General features: G+C 55.9%; 1 protein-coding gene across 1 annotated transcript; it reads right to left on the bottom strand.

The window, feature by feature from the left end:
* Positions 1-15,644: 15,644 nt before the first annotated feature.
* Positions 15,645-21,048, bottom strand: TMEM271 (transmembrane protein 271). Its single transcript, XM_059887849.1, has one exon. The coding sequence runs from the start codon at positions 19,585-19,587 to the stop codon at positions 18,451-18,453; it is 1,137 nt and encodes a 378-aa protein (XP_059743832.1). The 5' UTR covers positions 19,588-21,048; the 3' UTR covers positions 15,645-18,450.
* Positions 21,049-22,274: the final 1,226 nt, after the last annotated feature.

Below are 22,274 nucleotides of genomic sequence, written 5' to 3'. Positions count from 1 at the left end.
TCCTCATTGATCAATGCAAAGAAATAGAGGAAAACAACAGAATGGGAAAGACTAGAGATCTCTTCAAGAAAATTTGAGATACCAAGGGAACATTTCATGCAAAGATGGGCTCGATAAAGGACAGAAATGGCATGTACCTAACAGAAGCAGAAGATATTAAGAAGAGGTGGCAAGAATACACAGAAGAACTGTACGAAACAGATCTTCATGACCCAGATAATCAGGATGGTGTGATTACTCACCTAGAGCCAGACATCCTGGAATGTGAAGTCAAGTGGGCCTTAGACAGCATCACTATGAACAAAGCTAGTGGAGGTGATGGAATTCCAATTGAGCTATTTCAAATCCTGAAAGATGATGCTGTGAAAGCACCGCACTCAATATGCCAGCAAATTTGGAACACTCAGCAGTGGCCACAGGACTGGAAAAGGTCAGCTTTCATTCCAGCCCCAAAGAAAGGCAATGCCAAAGAATGCTCAAACTAGTGCACAATTGCACTCATCTCACACATTAGTAAAGTAATTCTCCAAGCCAGTCTTCAGCAATATGTGAACCATGAACTTCCAGATGTTCAAGCTGATTTTTGAAAAGGCAGAGGAACCAGAGATCAAATTGCCAACATCTGCTGGATCATTGAAAAAGCAAGAGTTCCAGAAAAACATCTGCTTTATTGACTATGCCAAAGCCTTTGACTGTGTGGATCACAATAAACTTTGGAAAATTCTGAAAGAGATGGGAATGCCAGACCACCTGACCTGCCTCTTGAGAAATCTGTTTGCACGTCAGGAAGCAACAGTTAGAACTGGACATGGAACAACAGACGATCCAAATAGGAAAAGGAATACATCAAGACTGTATATTGTCACCCTGCTTATTTAACTTATATGCAGAGTACATCATGAGAAACACTGGGCTGGATGAAGCACAAGCGGGAATCACGATTGCCAGAAGAAATATCAGCAACTTCAGATATGCAGATGACACCACCCTTATGGCGGTGTCATAAGCGTGACACCTTATGACAAAATGTCATAAGTGAAGAAGAACTAAAGTGAAGAAGAACTAAAGAGCCTCTTGATGAAAGTGAAAGTGGAGAGTGAAAAAGTTGGCTTAAAGCTCAACATTCAGAAAACTAAGATTATGGCATCCAGTCCCATCACTTCATGGCAAATATATGGGGAAACAGTGGAAACAGTGGCTGACTGTATTTTGGGGGACTCCAAAATCACTGCAGATGGTGATTGCAGCAATGACATTAAAAGACGGTACTCCTTGGAAGTAAAGTTATGACCAACCTAGACAGCATATTAAAAAGCAGAGACATTACAACAAAGGTCCATCTAGTCAAGGCTATGGTTTTTCCAGTAGTCACATATGGATGTGAGAGTTGGACTATAAAGAAAGCTGAGTGCCAAAGAATTGATGCTTTTAAACTGTGGTGTTGGAGAAGACTCTTCAGAGTCCCTTGGACTGCAAGGAGATCCAACCAGTCCATCATAAAAGAAATCAGTCCTGAATATTCATTGGAAGGACTGATGCTGAAGCTGAAGCTCCAATACTTTGGCCACCTGATGTGAAGAGCTGACTCATTGGAAAAGACCCTGATGCTGGGAAAGATTGAAGGCAGGAGGAGAAGGGGATGACAGAGGATGAGATGGTTGGATGGCATCACCGACTCAATGGACATGAGTTTGAGTAAACTCTGGGAGTTGGTGATGGACAGGGAGGCCTGGCGTGCTGCAGTCCATGGGGTTTCAACCAACTAAGTCAGACACAACTGAGCAACTGAATTAAACTGATATATATATATATACACATACACATATATATATATAATTATGGCTGATTCAAGTTGTTATACAGCAGAAACCAACACAACATTTTAAATATTTAAAACAACAGACATTGTTTTAAAAAGAATGAAATGATGTCATTTGCAGCAACATGGATGAAACTAGAGATTATCGTGCTGAGGTAAGTCAGACAAAGACAAACAGCACACGACGTCACTTACATGTGGAATCTAAACTATGACACAAGTGAACGTACTCACGAAACAGAAACCGACCCACAGGCATAGAGAACGGACGTGTGGTTGCCAAGTGCGGGCAGGCGGGCGGAGGAGGGATGGACTGGGTGTTTGAGATTAGCAGATTCAAACTCCCATATATAGGATGAAGAAACAACAAGGTCCTACTGTAGAACACAGGGAAGTGTATTCGATATCCTATGATAAACCTTAGTGGAAAAGCATATAAAAAAAGAATATGTATAATGGAATCACTTTGCTGTACAGCAGAAATTAACACAATGTTGTAAGTCAACATTTCAATTTTTACAAAACATGCAGGCAACACTATATAATGTGCACAGACACACACTTTTGTTGTGGAAGCACAAAAGCACTGCAGGTGTGACCCACGACGAGCAAGAGGTGAGGGTAACCCAGATGGTGAGGGGGTGTCACCTTGCACCAAGGCCACAGAAGCGGGGCCCAGAACCAAGGCCATTTCCAGAACTTAGTGAAACTTTGTAACCATTGCCAAAAGTACCCTCGATCATCACTTAACAGGCTTCCTAACTCCAAAATAGGCAAAGAGGCCCAATCCAGTAGTCACCATATAACGCCCTAACCCACCACTTAATGCCACCCTTCCAGCAGGAATTTTTTTTGTCTTGAGGTAATAAAAATTGGTTACTAACCCATGAAAAGGGCTTCCCTCATAACTCCATTGGTAAAGAATCTGACTGCAGTGGAGGAGACCCCAGTTCGATTCCTGGGTCAGGAAGATCCACTGGAGAAGGGCTAGGCTACCCACTCCAGTATTCTTGGGCTTTCCTTGTGGCTCAGCTAGTAAAGAATTCGCCTGTGAGGCGGGAGACCTGGCTTCCATCCCTGGGTTGGGAAGACCCCCTAGAGAAGGGAAAGGCTACCCACTCCAGTATTCTGGCCTGGAGAATTCCATGGACTGTAGAGTCCATGGGGTCGCAAAGAGTCAGACACAACTGAGCACCTTTCACTTCACAACCCATGAAAAGCATCAGCTCTCCCTTGGCCTGTCAGGAGGTGGGCTGCTGTGCTCTCAGGGCCCTCATTGTCTCTGCTGTCTGCTCTCAATAAACTCACTCCTGTATTAAATGCTCTGTGTCTGTAAACTCTTTTCCAACCTGAGCTTGGACTGCCATGACACTAAGTTAGACCAGTCTGCAGCAACTCACCACCGCAGCTATCAAGTCTTTGAATGGCGGCCGATCTACTTTGAGATGTGCCTTATGTATAATATACAACCAGATTTCTGCACTTAGTATGGAAAAGATACACAAAAATCTCTTTACCCTCCAGTCTCCCAAGAGTGGCACTTGCATTTGCATCAGGGCAAGTGACAGGATGGAGCATGGGGCACCCTCTGAAATTCCTGACATCCAGTCCCCGGGGTGGCCACTGAATGAACACAGAGATGAATTAGCAGAGGCTGAATTGACAGCCCTGGTGACCGGCATAGGGGCGGGGCCCCTCAATGGAGAACAAGAAGAGGCTGAGTTTTGGCAAAAGTCTGAGTTTAGGGTCCTAAGGGACCCTGAGGAGGGCAGTGAGCAGGCCGTTCGCTGAAAGCACAGAGGTCTGCAGAGAACTGGAGGTTGCTACACTGCCAAACCTGGGCTCACAAAACTCCCACAAATGCCACTTGAAAAAAGAGCCTTGGTCCCACTTGTGGCTAGAACAAGGCAAGGGGTCGAAGCACAGTGAAGAACTGAGTTCAGACCCCTGTTCTCACACCAGCTCCATCCCAGGCACACAGCCCGTTCCCTAAGCTTAGGTTTTCCTACCTTTGAAATGCTGTTTCCAAGATTAAGGGAGGCAGCAATCTTAAAGTGCTTGTCACACAGGGCCTGGCCCATAAAGAGCTCGCAACACAAACTAGCCATTGGTCAGATGACACCACACTGACAGAGATGGTGGTGGGCATAGGATTCAGGCTGGTGTGGGCTCGGGCAAGGCTAATTGGTTGCTCAGGTGAGGGTGGGGTTTCAGGAAACTCCTGGAGCTTTTCCCTGCCTCCAGGAAGGGTTGGCGATGGCAAGAGGTGAAGGAGGCAGGAGGTGGCAGAGCTTACAGCTCTGGGCGGCTCCACGGTGGTAGACGAAGGAGAACTGAAGTCTTGCATTTAAGGAAAAATAACCTGAGCTATGCTCAAAGGCAGAAGGGGCTCCTGGGGCCAGCCTGCTGCACAGGAGCAGGGGGCACTGCCTCCAGGGCCGATGGTTCAGACGGCTCTGCAGGTGCACTTGGAAGAGGCTCCCAGCAAAGACAATGTCCCAGCAGGGCCAGGACACGAGATGGGGGGTGAGGGTCCAGGGATGGACACAGGTGTTGAGGGGACTGTGTGAGCCAAGGCTGGGAGGAGAAGGAGCAGGTGGATAAAAAGTCCTTAAAATGAGCAAAGTTGAGGCCACTGCTGAGTCTACGCTGCCCCAGGCAGAGAGACCCCTTCAGAGAACATAGTCTTTGGCCTTTCACTGGATGAGAGTGGAGTCTCCAGCAGGATTCCAGCCTCTGACACAGAGACCACGCCTACCCCCACCTCCCCAAGCTGCTGAGAAGAGGAAGTAACGTGCCAGGCGGGATTTATGAAATAACACAGTCACTGGTGCTCTTATATGCAAACGTTTGCAAATATGCCAAATGTCCAGAAATTTTCCTCCCTTGGGTGATTAATCTCACTGTTGCAGCTTTTTTTTAATGTTCATCTGACAGATGGCAAGGGCACCACCAGCTTCACCCCTGTACCCTGGCTCAGAGAAGGGGTGCCCTCCCTGGGTATTCTCAGCAGCTGGCCCCAGGCAGGAAGGAGGGCACAGACCAAGCACCAGAGTTCTGTACCAGGTTCAAAAGTGTTCAATTCAGTCCCCCAAATTCTTATTCACCTAGAACATGACCTTATCTGCAAATAGGGTCTTTGCAGATCACTCTGGACTAGAGAGGGACCTAAAGCCAACAAAGTCCTTATAAGAAGCAGAGAGGGCACACAGAGAGAGCCGGAGGACACCAAAAGTGGGGTCAGGTATAACGTGATATGTATGTGCATGGGCCCAGGTATGCCTGGGACTGCTGGCTCCCAGAGCCTAGAGGGAGGAAGAGAATGAGTTCTTTAGGGCTTCAAGAAGGAGCCAACCCTGCCAACTACCTGACCTTAGACTTCTGGCCTCCAGACTATGAGATAATATATATTTGTTGTTTTAATCCATGAAGTGTGACAGCAGTCCAGGGAACTAAGACAAGCTCCTACAATGTCCAGGTCAATTAGATGGTCCAGGCTCCTAAGATGGTCCCAGGCCCTGAGATGGTCCGGCCCCTGAGATGTTCCCAGCCTCTTAGATGGTCCAGGCTCCTGAGATGGTCCACGCCCTAAGATGGTCCAGGCCCCTGTATGGTCCAGACCCTGAAATGTTCCAGGACCCTGATATGTCCAGGCCTATGACATGATCCAGGCCCCTGAGATGGTCCAAGACCCTGAGATGGTGCAGACCTAGGAGATGGTCCAGGTCCCTGAGATGGTCCAGGTCCTGAGATGGTCCAGGCTCCTGAGATGGTCCCAGCCTCTGAGATGGTCCAGGCCCCTGATATGGCCAGGTCACCAAGATGGTCCAGGCCCCTGAGATGGTCCAGGCGCCTGAGATGGTCCAGACCCTGAGATGGTCCAGGCCCCTGAGATGGTCCAGGCCTCTGAGATGGTCCCAGCCCATGAGATGGTCCATGCCTCTGAGATGGTCTAGGCCCTGAGATGGTCCAGGTACCTGAGATGGTCCAGGTACCTGATGGTCTAGGCCTCTGAGATTATCCTGGCCTCTGAGATGGTCCAGGCCTCTGAGATGGTCCACGCCCTGAGACGGTCCAGGTCCCTGAGATGATCCAGGCCTCTGAGATGATCCCTGCCTCTGAGATGGTCCACGCCTCTGAAAAGGTCCACGCCCTGAGATGGTCCAGGTCCCTGAGATGATCCAGGCCTCTGAGATGATCCCTGCCTCTGAGATGGTCCACGCCTCTGAAAAGGTCCACGCCCTGAGATGGTCCAGGTCCCTGAGATGGTCCAGACCCTGAGATGGTCAGGCCCCTGAGATGGTCCAGGTCACCAAGATGGTCCAGGTCCCTGATATGGTCCCAGCTTCTGAGATGGTCCTGGCCCCTGAGATGCTCCATGCCCTGAGATGGTCAATGCCCCTGAGATGGTCCAGGTCACTGAGATGGTCTAGGTCCCTGAGATGGTCCAGGTCCCTGAGATGGTCCAGGCCACTGAGATGGTCACAGCCTCTCAGATGGTCCACGCCCTGAGATGGTCCAGGCCCCTGAGATGGTCCAGGACCCTGAGATGATCCAGGCCTCTGAGATGGTCCAGGCCTCTGAGATGGTCCCGGCCCCTGAGATGGTCCATGCCATGAGATGGTCCATGTCCCTGAGATTGTCCAGGCCCTGAGATGGTCCAGGTCACTGAGATGGTCCAGGTCCCTGAGTTGGTCCAGGTCGCTGAGATGATCCAGGCCTCTGAGATGATCCTGGCCTCTGAGATGGTCCAAGCCTCAGAGATGATCCCAGCCTCTGAGATGCGCCAGGCCTCTGAGATGGTCCACGCCCTGAGATGGTCCAGGTCCCTGAGATGATCCAGGCCTCTGAGATGATCCCGGCCTCTGAAATGTTCCAGGCCTCTGAGATGGTCCATGCCCTGGGATGGTCCAGGCCCCTGAGATGGTCCAGGCCTCTGAGATGGTCCAGGCCTCTGAGATGGTCCCGGCCCCCGAGATGGTCCATGCCATGAGATGGTCCATGCTCCTGAGATGGTCCAGGCCCTGAGATGGTCCAGGTTCCTGAGATGGTCCAGGCCTCAGAGATGATCCCGGCCTCTGAGATGATCCCGGCCTCTGAGATGGTCCACGCACTGAGATGGTCCACGCCCTGAGATCATCCAGGCCCCTGAGATGGTCCAGGCCTCGGAGATGGTCCCAGCCCCTGACATGGTCCATGCCATAAGATGGACCATGCCCCTGAGATGGTCCAAGCCCTGAGATGGTCCAGGTCCCTGATATGGTCCCAGCTTCTGAGATGGTCCTGGCCCCTGAGATGGTTCAGGCCCTGAGATGGTCCAGGTCCCTTAGATGGTCCAGGCCTCTGAGATGGTCCAGGTCCCTGAGATGGTCCAGGTCCTGAGATGGTCCAGGTTCCTGAGATGGTCCTGGCCTCTGAGATTATCCCGGCCTCTGAGAAGGTCCCGGCCCTTGAGATGGTCCAGGCCTCTGAGAAGGTCCCGGCCCCTGAGATGGTCCAGGCCTCTGAGATGGTCCAGGCCCCTGAGATGATCCAGGCCTCTGAGATGGTCCAGTCGCCTGATGGTCCAGACCCTGCCATGGTTCAGGTCCCTGAGATGGTCCAGGCCCCTGAGATGGTCCAGACCCTGAGATGGTCCAGACCCCTGAGATGGTCCCAGCCTCTGAGATGGCCCATGCCCCTGATTGGTCCATGCCCTGATGATGGTTCATGCCCCTGAGATGGTCCAGGCCCTGAGATGGTCCAGGTCCCTGAGATGGTCCAGGTCACCAAGATGGTCCAGGCCCCTGAGATGGTCACAGCCTCTGAGATGGTCCAGCCCCCTGAGATGGTCCACGCCCTGAGATGGTCCAGGCCCCTGAGATGGTCCAGGTCCCTGAGATGGTCCAGGCCCCTGAAATGGTCCAGGCCTCTGAGATGGTCCATGCTCCTGAGATGGTCCCAGCCTCTGAGATTGTTCCAGACTCTGAGATGGTCCAGGTCACTGAGATGGTCCACACTCCTGAGATGGGCCCAGCCTCTGAGATGGTCCCGGCCGCTGAGATGGTCCAGGCCCCTGAGATGGTCCAGACCCTGAGATGGCCAGGTCCCTGAGATGGTCCAGGTGCCAGAGATGGTCCAGACCCTGAGATGGTCCAGGTCCCTGAGATGGTCCAGGTCCATGAGATGGTCCCAACCCTGCGATGGTTCCGGCCTCTGACATGCCTCTGGCTTCTGAGATGGTCGAGGCCCCTGAGATGGTCCAGGTCACTGAGATGGTCCAAGCCCCTGAGGTGGTCCAGGTCCTGAGATGGTCCAGGCTCCTGAGATGGTCCTGGCCTCTAAGATGGTCCAGGTCCCTGAGATGTCCAGGCCTCTGAGATGGTCTAGGCCCCTGAGACGATCCAGGCCCCTTAGATGGTCCAGGCCTCTGAGATGGTCCAGGTCCCTGAGATGTCCAGGCCTCTGAGATGGTCCAGGCCCCTGAGATGGTCCTGGCCCGTGAGATGCTCCTTGCCCTGAGATTGTCCATATCCCTGAGATGGTCCAGGCCCTGAGATGGTCCAGGTCACTGAGATGGTCCAGTTCCCTGAAATAGTCCAGTCCCTGAGATGGTTCAGGCCCCTGAGATGGTCCAGGTCCCTGGATGGTCCAGGTCACCAAGATGGTCCAGGCCCCTGAGATGGTCCAGGCCTCTGAGATGGTCCAGGCCCTGAGATGGTCCAGGTCCCTGATACGTTCCAGGCCCTTGTGATGGTCTAGGTCGCTGAGATGGTCCAGGCCCCTGAGATGGTCCACGCCCTGAGATGCTCCAGGCCCCTGAGATGGTCCAGGCCCCTGAGATGGTCCAAGCCTCTGAGATGGTCCCAGCCCATGAGATGGTCCATGCCATGAGATGGTCCATGCCTCTGAGATGGTCTAGGCCCTGAGATGGTCCAGGTCACTGAGATGGTCCAGGTACCTGATGGTCCAGGCCTCTGAGATTATCCCGGCCTCTGAGATGGTCCAGGCCTCTGAGATGGTCTAGGCCCTGAGATGGTCCAGGTACCTGAGATGGTCCAGGTACCTGATGGTCTAGGCCTCTGAGATTATCCTGGCCTCTGAGATGGTCCAGGCCTCTGAGATGGTCCACGCCCTGAGACGGTCCAGGTCCCTGAGATGATCCAGGCCTCTGAGATGATCCCTGCCTCTGAGATGGTCCACGCCTCTGAAAAGGTCCACGCCCTGAGATGGTCCAGGTCCCTGAGATGATCCAGGCCTCTGAGATGATCCCTGCCTCTGAGATGGTCCACGCCTCTGAAAAGGTCCACGCCCTGAGATGGTCCAGGTCCCTGAGATGGTCCAGACCCTGAGATGGTCAGGCCCCTGAGATGGTCCAGGTCACCAAGATGGTCCAGGTCCCTGATATGGTCCCAGCTTCTGAGATGGTCCTGGCCCCTGAGATGCTCCATGCCCTGAGATGGTCAATGCCCCTGAGATGGTCCAGGTCACTGAGATGGTCTAGGTCCCTGAGATGGTCCAGTTCCCTGAGATGGTCCAGGTCACAAAGATGGTCCAGGCCACTGAGATGGTCACAGCCTCTGAGATGGTCCAGGCCCCTGAGATGGTCCAGGCCCCTGAGATGGTCCAGGACCCTGAGATGATCCAGGCCTCTGAGATGGTCCAGGCCTCTGAGATGGTCCCAGCCCCTGAGATGGTCCATGCCATGAGATGGTCCATGTCCCTGAGATTGTCCACGCCCTGAGATGGTCCAGGTCACTGAGATGGTCCAGGTCCCTGAGTTGGTCCAGGTCACTGAGATTTTCTAGGCCTCTGAGATGATCCTGGCCTCTGAGATGGTCCAAGCCTCAGAGATGATCCCAGCCTCTGAGATGGGCCAGGCCTCTGAGATGGTCCACGCCTCTAAAAAGGTCCACGCCCTGAGATGGCCCAGGTCCCTGAGATGGTCCAGGTCCCTGAGATGGTCCATGCCATGAGATGGTCCATGCTCCTGAGATGGTCCATGCTCCTGAGATGGTTCAGGCCCTGAGATGGTCCAGGTCCCTGAGATGGTCCAGGCCTCTGAGATGGTCCACGCCCTGAGATGGTCCAGGTCCCTGAGATGGTCCAGGTCCTGAGATGGTCCAGGTTCCTGAGATGGTCCAGGCCTCTGAGATGGTCCAGACCCTGAGATGGTCCAGGTCCCTGAGATGTTCCAGGCCCTTGCGATGGTCTAGGTCGCTGAGATGGTCCAGGCCCCTGAGATGGTCCACGCCCTGAGATGGTCCAGACCCCTGAGATGGTCCCAGCCTCTGAGATGGCCCATGCCCCTGATTGGTCCATGCCCTGATGATGGTTCATGCCCCTGAGATGGTCCAGGCCCTGAGATGGTCCAGGTCCCTGAGATGGTCCAGGTCACCAAGATGGTCCAGGCCCCTGAGATGGTCACAGCCTCTGAGATGGTCCAGCCCCCTGAGATGGTCCACGCCCTGAGATGGTCCAGGTCCCTGAGATGGTCCAGGCCCCTGAAATGGTCCAGGCCTCTGAGATGGTCCATGCTCCTGAGATGGTCCCAGCCTCTGAGATTGTTCCAGACTGAGATGGTCCAGGTAACTGAGATGGTCCACACTCCTGAGATGGGCCCAGCCTCTGAGATGGTCCCGGCCGCTTGAGATGGTCCAGGCCCCTGAGATGGTTCAGACCTTGAGATGGCCAGGTCCCTGAGATGGTCCAGGCGCCAGAGATGGTCCAGACCCTGAGATGGTCCAGGTCCCTGAGATGGTCCAGGTCCCTGAGATGGTCCACACTCCTGAGATGGGCCCAGCCTCTGAGATGGTCCCGGCCGCTTGAGATGGTCCAGGCCCCTGAGATGGTTCAGACCCTGAGATGGCCAGGTCCCTGAGATGGTCCAGGCGCCAGAGATGGTCCCAACCCTGCGATGGTTCCGGCCTCTGACATGCCTCTGGCTTCTGAGATGGTCGAGGACCCTGAGATGGTCCAGGTCACCGAGATGGTCCAAGCCCCTGAGGTGGTCCAGGTCCTGAGATGATCCAGGTCCTGAGACGGTCCAGGTCCTGAGATGGTCCAGGCTCCTGAGATGGTCCTGGCCTCTGAGATGGTCCAGGTCCCTGAGATGTCCAGGCCTCTGAGATGGTCTAGGCCCCTGAGACGATCCAGGCCCCTTAGATGGTCCAGGCCTCTGAGATGGTCCAGGTCCCTGAGATGTCCAGGCCTCTGAGATGGTCCTGGCCCGTGAGATGCTCCTTGCCCTGAGATTGTCCATATCCCTGAGATGGTCCAGGCCCTGAGATGGTTCAGGCCCCTGAGATGGTCCAGGTCCCTGATATAGTCCAGGTCACCTAGATGATCCAGGTGCCTGCGCTGTTCCAGGTCCCTGAAAAGGTCCACGCCCAGAGATGGTCCAGGCCCCTTAGAGGTCCCAGCCTCTGAGATGGTACATGCCCCTGAGATGGTCCATGCCACTGAGATGGTCCAGGCCCTGAGATGGTCCAGGCCCCTGAGATGGTCCAGGTCCCTGATATGTCCAGGCCTCTGAGATGGTCCAGGTCCCTGATATGTCCAGGCCTCTGAGATGGTCCAGGCCCCTGAGATGGTCCAGGCCCCTGAGATAATACAGGCCTCTGAGATGGTCCAGGCCCCTGAGATGGTCCATGCCCTGAGATGGTTCAGGCCCCTGTGATGGTCCCAGCCTCTGAGATTTTCCATGCCCCTGAGATCGTCCAGGTCCCTGAGATCGTCCAGACCCCTGAAATGGTCGAGGTCCCTGAGATGGTCCAGGTCACCAAGATGATCCAGGTCCCTAGATGGTCCAGGTCCCTGATATGGTCCAGGTCTCTGATATGGTCCAAATCTCTGAGATGGTCCTGGCCCCTGAGATGATCCATGCCTTGCGATGATCCATGCCCCTGAGATGGTCCAGGTCACTGAGATGGTCCTGGCCCCTGAGATGGTCCAGGTCCCTGATGGTCCAGGCCCATGAGATCGTCCAGGTCACCAAGATGGTCTAGGCCCCTGTATGGTCCAGGCCCCTGAGATGTTCCAGCCCTCTGAGATGGTCCAGCTGCCTGAGATGGTCCACGCCCTGAGATAGTCCAGATCTCTGAGATGCTCCAGGTCCCTGAGATGCTCCAGGTTCTGACATGGTCCAGGCTCTTGAGATGGTCCCAGCCCCTGAGATGATCCCGGCCCCTGAGATGGTCCCGGCCTCTGACATGTTCCCAGCCTCTGAGATGGACCAGGCCCCTGAGATGGTCCAGGTCACCAAGATGGTCCAGGCCCCTGAGATGGTCCCAGCCTCTGAGATGGTCCCGACCTCTGAGATGGTCCAGGCCCCTGAGATGGCCCTTGCCCTGAGATGGTCCATGCCCCTGAGATGGTCCAGGTCACTGAGATGGTCCAGGTCCCTGAGATAGTCCAGTCCCTGAGATGGTTCAGGCCCCTGAGATGGTCCAGGTCCCTGGATGGTCCAGGTCACTAAGATGGTCCAGGCCCCTGAGATGGTCCCAGCCTCTGAGATGATCCCGGCCCCTGAGATGGTCCCGGCCTCTGACATGTTCCCAGCCTCTGAGATGGACCAGGCCCCTGAGATGGTCCAGGTCACCGAGATGGTCCAGACCCCTGAGATGGTCCAGGTCCTGAGATGATCCAGGTCCTGAGATGGTCCAGGTGCTGAGATGGTCCAGGCTCCTGAGATGGCCCTGGCCTCTGAGATGGTCCAGGCCCCTGAGATGTCCAGGCCCCTGAGATGGTCCAGGCCCCTGAGATGGTCCTGGCCCATGAGATGGTCCTTGCCCTGAGATGGTCCAGGTCCCTGAGATGGTCCAGTTCCTGAGATGGTCCAGGCCCCTGACATGGTCACAGCCTCTGAGATGGTCCAGGTCACCAAGATGGTCCAGGCCCCTGAGATGGTCCCAGCCTCTGAGATGGTCCCGACCTCTGAGATGGTCCAGGCCCCTGAGATGGCCCTTGCCCTGAGATGGTCCATGCCCCTGAGATGGTCCAGGTCACTGAGATGGTCCAGGTCCCTGAGATAGTCCAGTCCCTGAGATGGTTCAGGCCCCTGAGATGGTCCAGGTCCCTGGATGGTCCAGGTCACTAAGATGGTCCAGGCCCCTGAGATGGTCCCAGCCTCTGAGATGATCCAGGTCCCTGAGATGGTCCAGGTCACCGAGATGGTCCAGGCCCTGAGACGGTCCCAGCCTCTGAGATGGTCCAGGCCCCTGAGATGTTACATGCCCTGAGATGGTCCATGTCCCTGAGATCATCCAGGCCCTGAGATGGTCCAGGCCCCTGAGATGGTCCTGGTCCCTGAGATGATCCAGGCCCCTGAGATGGTCCTGGACTCTGAGATGGTCCACGCCCCAGAGATGGTCCAGGCCTCTGAGATGGTCCCATCCCCTGAGATGGTCCAGTTCCCTGAGATGTCCCAGGTCCCTGAGATGGTCGAGGCCCTGAGATGGTCCAGGTTACTGAGATGGTCCACGTCCCTGAGATGGTTCCGTCATTGAGATGGTCCAGGCACCTGAGATGGTCTATGCCCTGATATGGTCCAGGCCCCTGAATTGATCCAGACCCTGAGATGGTCCAGGTCCATGCGATGGTCCCAGCCCCTGAGACGATCCAGGCCCCTGAGGTGGTCCAGGCTTCTGCGATGGTCCAGGCCTCTGAAATGTTCCTGGCCTACATCCTGGTACTCCATATCATCTTCCCTGCTCAGCGACACCAGTGGGTTTGCCTCCCCACTGTACACCCTCCTCCTGACATGTCCATAGTGCACACCAGCTTCAGTCTCCACACCTACTTATTCTCTGGGCCCCAGACAAGAGCCCCCTGTGCCCCACAGAGAAGGCTGAAAGGTCAGACTGGGTCAGGTCCATGAGGTTTTACTTTTTCTTCAGAAAAGGTAGTTCTTGAAAGTTCCTGGGAAGGACAACAATCTGACACATGTTTTAGAAGAAAGTTTTATCAGGAGTGGAGCTGATAAAGGACCCAGGCTGGTGTTGTAGGAATAGTGTGAGCACACAGCAGGTGCACAGGTCAAAGCTGGGCCTGGGTGTCGGGAGCAGGGCCCCCTCCTGCAGCCACAGGTGGCACAGGGAAGGGCCACAGTGGCCTCCATCCCTGACCGGCCTGTTTGGCGCTCCTGCCCTTGATGTAGCCCAGGTGGCTTGACCACACAGTCTGCTGGACCAGGACCAGAGTCACCCAGAGACAGAGAGGAAGTGACCGTTGTGTGGAAAGTGTTTTGCTCTAACGCAGACTTCATCAATTCAAAAGGAACAGGATTTCTGTTGGCATTCTGCAGAGGAGCGACGGTAGATGAAAAGGCAGAGACAGAATTTCTCTAGATGAAACTCACCTGTGTGAGGATGACCCTCCAGATGTGGAGATTTTGAGAAAACCATTAAAAACAGTGACAGGAACCCCCAGGCTTTCTCCCACCATCCCCAGGAAGTCCTTAGAATTCAAACTGGGGATGTAAGGATGTATGGGCACTACTTTTCAAAGTTAGATTTTTATTTTCCATTTTGGTGAGTTTTTACTGTAATTACTGTGCTGAAAAGTGGCAAATTAAACAAAGATATCATATCATCCAGAAAATGAACCACCTAACATTAGGCTGCTGGCTCCCTCTCCTATAAAAAGAAGTTCACAGGTATATAAAGAATTTCTACTTATTTATGTGCCAGAATTCATTTTGCTTAGAGTCTCTTATTTATTTTCATTCATATTTTGGTGAGAAAATGGTGCTTTGAGGCAATAACATTGAGGGCTTGCAAGGGGCCTGTGCCCAGAGCAGGGCTCCCTGGAGGTCACTCAGAGGTCTCTGCAACACTGCTGCCCTGGAGCCTGGGAACTTGACCTGCACACTCCCACCAACACTGGCCCCAACCTCAACGCTGCCCTGGTGTGGCTGGCTGTGCTGTGCTGGCATCTGGGTGAGGAGCCATCCCACCAGCGTATCCCACCTGGATATGACAGAGTGTGCAGGCTGACATGCAGCTCAGCACCCACAGAATCCTCCAAGGAGTGCTCCCCACGAGCATGCTCCACGATGCCTCAGCCAGGGGTACCAGCCCACAGCCAGGCCACTCCACCGACACACGGCACCTAGAGCTCCTGGTGTCCCAGGCAGGCCACTGGCCTGGCCCTCAGACACCAGGAGTCTGTGTGTGTGTGTGTGTGTGTGTGTGTGTGTGTGTGTGTGTGTGTGTTCATGCACTGGTGCATGTGTTTGCAAATGTTATGTCTGGGAGTGTAAACACAGGTATATGTGTGCACAGATGCATGTGTGCATTCCTATGTGCTGGCACACTCATGTAATATGTGCACATGATCATATGTGCATGCATCTGTCACAAATGTATTCCTGCATGTACAATCATATGTATGTGCATATACTCATACCCACGCATATGCACACCTGTGCACGTGTGGTTTTGTGTACACTGCATGCACATGTATGCATGCACACGTGTGTGCATGTGTGTGCATTTGCACATATTTGAGGTTCCCACCTGTATGGCATCATGACACTAGCCAAGAGTAAAAACATTGATAACCAGCAGTTTGATCTTCACCACAAGCATCATTTACTAACTTTTTAAATGAAATGATTGCTTAATTATATCAGTCAAAAATTCAGTTTTGAAGTCTAGATTTGTGTGGCCATGAGCACCTCCTCTGCCTGAGGAAGGCACGTGAGCCCGGGCACCCTAGGACACTTGTTCATCAACACTAAGAAAACACAGGTTTGTCTGGTGACTGTGTCATGTGCTGTTAATTAAGTCATTCTTTTAAATGTAAACAAACTTTATGTTTAAAATAACTTACAAAGAGCATTAAACAAAGTAAAAACACAAAAATGTGTTTATTTAAGTTTGGTATTTCACCATGATATAAACTCTTGGTTTGGCTTCCACCAGGCCAAGAGTTTATTATTATTCTGAAAAGTAGAATAAGACCCATATTTCAAAAACGCTCCAAGAGCTGGCATTATTTTCCAAGGAGCATAAGAATCAATTCTAAACAACTAATATAAATTTTCAAAAAGGAGAAAAAGCATGAATGAGCTGGCTAACCTCCCAGGACTCTGGAGCCATCACAAGCAATTAGAAGGAAGCAAGGTGGTGACTCTCCACTGCCTCCCTGAGTGCTAGTCTTCAGAACAATTTGAGTGAAGGGATATTGAAGGTTTTATTTCTTTAGCAAACTTTAAAAAATAAAACGCTGGGATCCCATATCATTATATCAGCCTCTATAAAGCGGACTTAACCATATTCTGGAGTTAGAAACACATCTTTAAAAATCCCATCTAGCTTCTTGGTCACACGTACATTTGACAGGGGGAAGCCACTGTCTGTACCCCTAGATGCCCTCAGTTGCCCCATCCCATTCTGCCTTCTGTCCCATCCCAATGAAAGTCTGAAACTTGAGAGAGGTCATTGATTTTGCCTGCATGTTTGAAAGACAAATCGTGTGAGACAGAACCTCAGGAAACAGGAAGGATACAGGAAGGTCTGACATCAGATGTCCGCGCTGTTCAAGAGTTTGCTCTGTTCCAGTGGTCCCTGCCCAGCAGCCTTCCGCAAGAGCTCACCATGTGCCCACTCACTGGGCACACCCTGGCTTGGCTGCCTCCTCATCTGGTTCTGGGAAGTCAGCCTTGCAGCTGCCCCTGAGGTCTGTGCTCCATGAGTGGCGAGCAGCCCTGCCTTATTGATTTGATCTAGGTAGATGGGGGAAAGCTTTTCAAAAGTCTCTTTTGCTGCCACTTATCACTTTTTCTGCTTAGGTTGATGGCCAGTGGGCTGGTGGTGTGGGGGCCGGGGCGGGGGATCAGGTGATAAGGACCCTCAGGGGAACTAGTTGGGCTGAGCCCTCAGCCTGGCTGAATCTCAAGGCCTAGTATGGACACTATGTGAAGAGGTCTGGGTATGAGGACCTGGGAGATTGGCCGGGAATGATTCTTTTTTCTCGGATGGCATCAACATAACAAGGAGAAGTCACTGCCCAAGGCCCCTTTGATCAGAATCCCCAAGTTTCTAAGTAATTGTCCAAGCATCAGCATAACAGCTTTGCCACCTCCACTGAACAGTGGCAGGTCTCCACTTCTCTGCGTGGATAGCGGGCCTCTCCTCTCTAGCAGCCTCTGCTGCAGCTGGGCAGCCCTGCCGGTCATGGTTAGATGCTGGACTCGGTCACCTGGGGTACAGAGGAACTCTGGCCTTGGGCAGGGCAGCTGGTCTCATCCCAGAGCCCACACCTGGAAACCACATCTCCAACACCAAGTCTGGCTGTTTTTCCACAATTAGAAGTGGACCCCTATACACTTTAGAGAGATTACACATTATTTCCTTAGCTTTTCTCACTTCAAGTGTCCTGTGCTGTGCTCACCCTAGCAGAGCACAGGGTGAATCCTCAACTCCTTTTGCAGGAGGGTCACACCATTTGGGCCAAAGTGGGACTCTGCTTACAGCATGTTCAGAATTAGCAGCACACCTGCCTGGCACCACAATTCCAGCACACGGTAGTTGGATCACCTTTCCCCAAGACCCAGAGCCTACCTGGATCCCAGTCAGAACCACAGGACTGGGCAGAAACACATTTCACCACTGTTCGGAACACGTTTCACGTTGTGTTTAAATAGGCACACACAAGTTTATCCTAATGATTTAAAAGTATGACCTTCACATCAATTAAGGCTATTTAAGGGGTATATTTCAAATGAAATGCTATAATGTCCAAAATTACCAGATTACTGAATTAACCAACAGGATAATAATCTTTGCCAGAAAAACTATGACTGTGATTTCCAAAATAGGATTGGATTGTTCATATGTATTAACCAAAATAAGCTCAGTTTTGCCGTAAAAACCCAATCTCCAGTTTCCAGAAAAAGAAATGTATGGGACCTGATATACAGACAGAAATTTAGCCTCAGAAAGAGGTTGGACTTAGCCAACCATCTAGCATAATACAACTGTTCAAACTCATATCTGTCAACCAAATTCAATCATTTTCCCCCCAAATTGATTTGTGTGTTGACATTCTCTAACCCCAATTTGATGAATATCTCCAATAACATAGCAATTAATTTAATAAAGGAACTCACCAATTTTAAATTGCAATAAATTTACCAAACATTTTCACTGTTTATGGAGAGCTTTACAGTAAGAAAGTTATCAACAAAAGCAGGCACATCCGTGTACAAAGTGTTGCTGTGGGTGCTTCTTCACGTCTTCCATTCCGACAGTATCAGCCGCTCCGTCTTTCTGTCCTCTCAGTCAGCGTTCTTCCCGCTCGCTGGGTGAGCTTTCACCCGGGCCTGGGCCTCGGGGGCGCCCAGGGAACGGACTTGCCAAAGAGAAGTGCGGTGGGGGCGAGCCAACCCCAAAACATTTGTTGTAAACTTTAAAATGGAGTCCGGATACGAGCAGACACAGAAAAGAAGAGAAACCTCCCAAACACAGAAATAATAGTACTGGAGGGCCAGTCTCGCGGCGGGGAGCCCCCAGAGGCGCTGGGCCAGACCGCCCTGAAGCTGCGGCGCCACGGAGAGGCTTGGCTTTGCGCCCCGCCAGCCCCCCACCTCCCTCGCCGCCGCGGCAGGGCAGGGAGACGGGCACGGCCGTCCGCACAGGCCCAGGGGCTCAGCAGGCCCGGCCCGGCTCCCAGGGGCGCGCCGCCTCGCAGGGCGGGCGGCAGCAGTAGGGGTAGGAGGCGTTGAGGTCGGGGTCCGAGGGCGCGTACCCCGGCAGCTCCACAGACGGGTGCCCCCCGCAGCACACCTCCACGCCCGCCTCGTCAAACGCGTGGAAGACGCCCACGTTGATGTAGGAGACCGCGTGGTGCGTCGCGAAGCCCGCGCAGTCCCCCGGGGCGGCGAAGTCCGACTCCTCCGGAGACAGGATGGAAGCCTCGCTGGGCCGCGGCTGCAGCCTCCGCCCCCGCCGGCCCCGCCGGCCCCGCCGCGCCCGGGAGGCGGGCGGCTGCGCGCGGAGCCCCGGGCCGCCGCGGGGCCGCGCCAGGGCCCGTCCTCCCTTCCGCCGGCCGCGCCGGCCTCGCCGGGCCTGCGACGACTTGTAGTTCTTGACCAGCAGGAGGCTGAGCAGGCCCAGGAGGCACTCGAGCGAGTTGAAGACGGTGGAGAGCACCAGGCCGCGCTGGTAGTCCTTCAGCTGGCGGCACTTGGCGGAGGTGGCGCTGTCCAGGGTGCCGCGGGTGCGCGGCGCGCCGGGTGCCGGGCCGGGGCCGGCGGCTGCAGGGCCCGGGGCCGGGCCGGGGGCCGCGGCCGGCGCGCGCGGCGGCAGGCAGTAGTGGGAATACTTGCGCTCCACCAGGGACACGGTGTCGCCGTCGATCACGGCGCCCGCGAAGGCGCTGAGGACCCCGAGCATGAAGACGAGGACGCCGAGCAGGAGCAGGTTCTGGCTGCTCACCGGCCCCGAGGGCCCAGCGGCGCCCCCCGGGTCGCCCGGCGCGGCCTCCGCACTCCCCGCGGAGCCGGCGGCGACCCCTAGCCCCGGGCCCGGGCCCGGGCCCGGCCCCGCGAGGGGCGCGTCCCGGGGCCCGCAGCAGAGCAGGGCGGCGCCGAGCAGCGAGAGGCCGGCGGCCAGCAGTAGCCCCGAATAGAAGGCGCCGGCGGCCGCCCCTAGCCGGAACGGCTCCCCGCGCAGCTCCGAGCCCAGCGAGAAGCACTTGAGGCCGACGGCGGCGGCGCTGAGCGCGCAGGCGAGCAGGAGGCAGGAGGAGAGCGCGGCGCAGGCCCCGCGGACGCTCCACTTCATCCTCCGCGCCCGAGCCGGCCCGCACCCCGCGCGCCCGCCGCCGCCCGCCGCCGCCCCCGCCGCCTGCGCCTCCTCCCGGCGCCGCGCGGCCGGACCGCCGGCCTCCTCCTCATCCTCCCGCGTCCTCCCGGGCCCGCGCCGCCGCCGCCGCCGCCGCCGCAGTCGGAGCCCGCATCCTCCGCCTCCCGCCGCCGCCGCCGCCGCGGCCCCGCGCAGGGAACCGATGCGGCGCGGAGGACCGCAGGGCGCGCGCGCCCCCTCCCCAGCCCGCGGCGCCCCTCCCAGGACGCTCAGCTCCCCCCACCGCCCGCGGCCCGGCGCGCCCGGCCCAGGCACCGCCCTCCCCCGCCCCCCCAACCCGCGTCGCCGGTAGGACACCCCTCGGACACCCCCGCAAGGAGAAGCCCCCCGCGCCGCGTCTCTCCGCCTTCTTCCCCCGAGTAGCGCCCCGGCCTCTCTGGGCACGCCGCTCCCCACCCCTGGGCGCCCGCCCCTGACGCCCCCAGGCCCCACCCCCTGCACCTCCCACCTCTCGGGCCCCCGCGGGCGCGCTCCGCAGGCCACAGGGCTGGGGTCTCACTCCTCGCCCCCCGCCTGTCAGAGATCAGGAAGCCTGAGGAAGTTGGCTTGGAGTGCGGGAACAGAGGACCCTCGCGCTGAGGGCTACGGGGAACGCCTGAGTGTGGGCGGGGAGGGGCGAGTCCGGGGCGAAGGGAAGAAAGAAGACCCCGGAGCAGGGGTTTGCGTGCGGGGGTGGCGGGCGGGACGGAAGGGAAGAGAGGAGCCCGGGCAGGGGTGAGCCGGCTACTCGCGGGAGGAGGGCGGGAGTTCGGCTGCGGGGTGGAGGGGAGGGCTCGGAGGAGGCGCTTGGGTGCCGGGACCCTAGGGCGCCGCCGGGGAGCGCGGGGCCCAGTGCGGGGGCGGGGGAGTGAGGCCTCGGGGAGCCCTGGAGGAGTCTCGTCCGAGCCCTCAGGGATTCTCAGGGATCATGCGGGACTTGCCCGCAGATGCGGGTGCGAGTGAGTTAATTCATCGGAAGGCGGCTCACGGCCTGAGAGCAACGCGGGAGACTGGGCGGGGTGGGGGGTGGGGGGGCGTGCCGCGGGGGGGAGGGTAAATCGCCTCCTTCCGACCGACGCGGCGCTCTCGGTGGGAGAGGAAGGCGTGGGGCCCAGCACAGCGTGGAGATGGCCTTGCCCGGGCCTCTCGGGCACCCAGCCTGCTGAAACGAGGCCTGGGAACGCGTCTCCTGCAAGCCCTCTGAGGTCCCACCGCGCCGAGCGCCCTCGGTTCTTTCTACACCGGCTCTGCCGCTTCTGCAGCGAGGCCCGGGGACCGATGACTCACCCTACCGGCTAATTACAGCGTTAAATAACTTCGCGCTGGATCCCGGGGAAGCGGGCGGCGCAGCAGCTAGGGAACGCGATGCGGGAGGAGGGGCCGGGGGAGATGCAGGGGTGCTTTGAGAACACACCCCCGTTCCTGCCGCCCGCTCGGCAAGTTCTGGCCCGTGGAGGCTCCCCCAGAGCTCACAGCGTCGGGCCCTTTCCTACACAATGTCCGGCGGTGGCCGGTGGGCAGGGGCACCAGCCCCCAGAGGGCCCTCCCGTCTGGAGGAAGCCTCATCCACATTCGCCAGGCAGCCTGCGCAAGGGGACCCTCGCCCACGTTTCACGGAAACCATCTGCCCAGTGAATATATGTGAAGGCCTTTCGTGCGTCTCTCTGGACATTTGCGTGGGACGGACGTGAACGGCGGTGGCTGCGCGGAGAAGGAGCAGGTTTCGCTGTATTTTTAGCAGGGAGTGCAGATTTTAGAGCGTCAGCTGAACCTTCTCGTTCAGTCCTCTCCTCATGCAGGACGACTTGCCAGAAAAGTAGGGATAGTGAGCTTTCTTTCACATTTATGGGGTATAGGTTTTAAAGGACAGTGTGTAAATCAGCTTGTATAATAATCGTGGCACCCACGCGTGTGAGCGGAGTTGCCATGAGCTGACTTCCAATGATTATTTCTGTTTCCAGGGAGACGAGGTTTGCAGCCACCTCCGTGGAGGATGGAGCAGCTTCTCCATTCCCTATGCTGTGCTGCGGCAACCAGATTGATGAGGCTTTGCTGGAGGAAGTGAGCTGCCTTGCCTGGTCCTGAGCCCGGCCTGGATGGAGACCTGAGTCGGCCTGCGCACGCTGGGGGCTGCCGTGCAGCAGCCTCTCAAGTCCGAGGACCCAGGCTGGCTCGTGGTTTAGGATTTCTCCAGGATCTGGCCTCCTCTCTCCTCCAGAGCCTGCTTCTGCCAGCCCTTCACTCGACCCCTGACCACTGTTCCTTAAATGAGTGGTGCCTCTTACCAAAGCAAGCCCTTGGCATATGCTGTTCCCGTTTCTGCTTTATGTTCCCCGGGCCACATCCTCACCTAGCTTCTGCTGTCCCCTTTCTTAGACCTTAGCTTCAGCTCCCTTAATTGCCCTCTCTTATGTTGGGTGCCCACTGTCCTTTGAACAGTGAAAAGAGTGCTCCCAAAGACTTTCTAGTTTAGTCCTGGCAACGAACCCTGAGGCAGGTGGCTCTGCTCTCCTCACAGAGGTGTTCCATCCCAAACCCAGACTCTGCCCACCTCCCTGGTCCCCACCTCCCTGCACCCCCTCCTTCCTGCACCCCTCCTCCCTGCACCCCTGCCTCCCTGCCCCTCA

This window comes from Bos taurus, chromosome 6 (assembly GCF_002263795.3).
Source record: "Bos taurus isolate L1 Dominette 01449 registration number 42190680 breed Hereford chromosome 6, ARS-UCD2.0, whole genome shotgun sequence".
Lineage (NCBI taxonomy): Eukaryota > Metazoa > Chordata > Mammalia > Artiodactyla > Bovidae > Bos > Bos taurus.
This window is presented reverse-complemented; position numbering and strand designations above follow the sequence as displayed.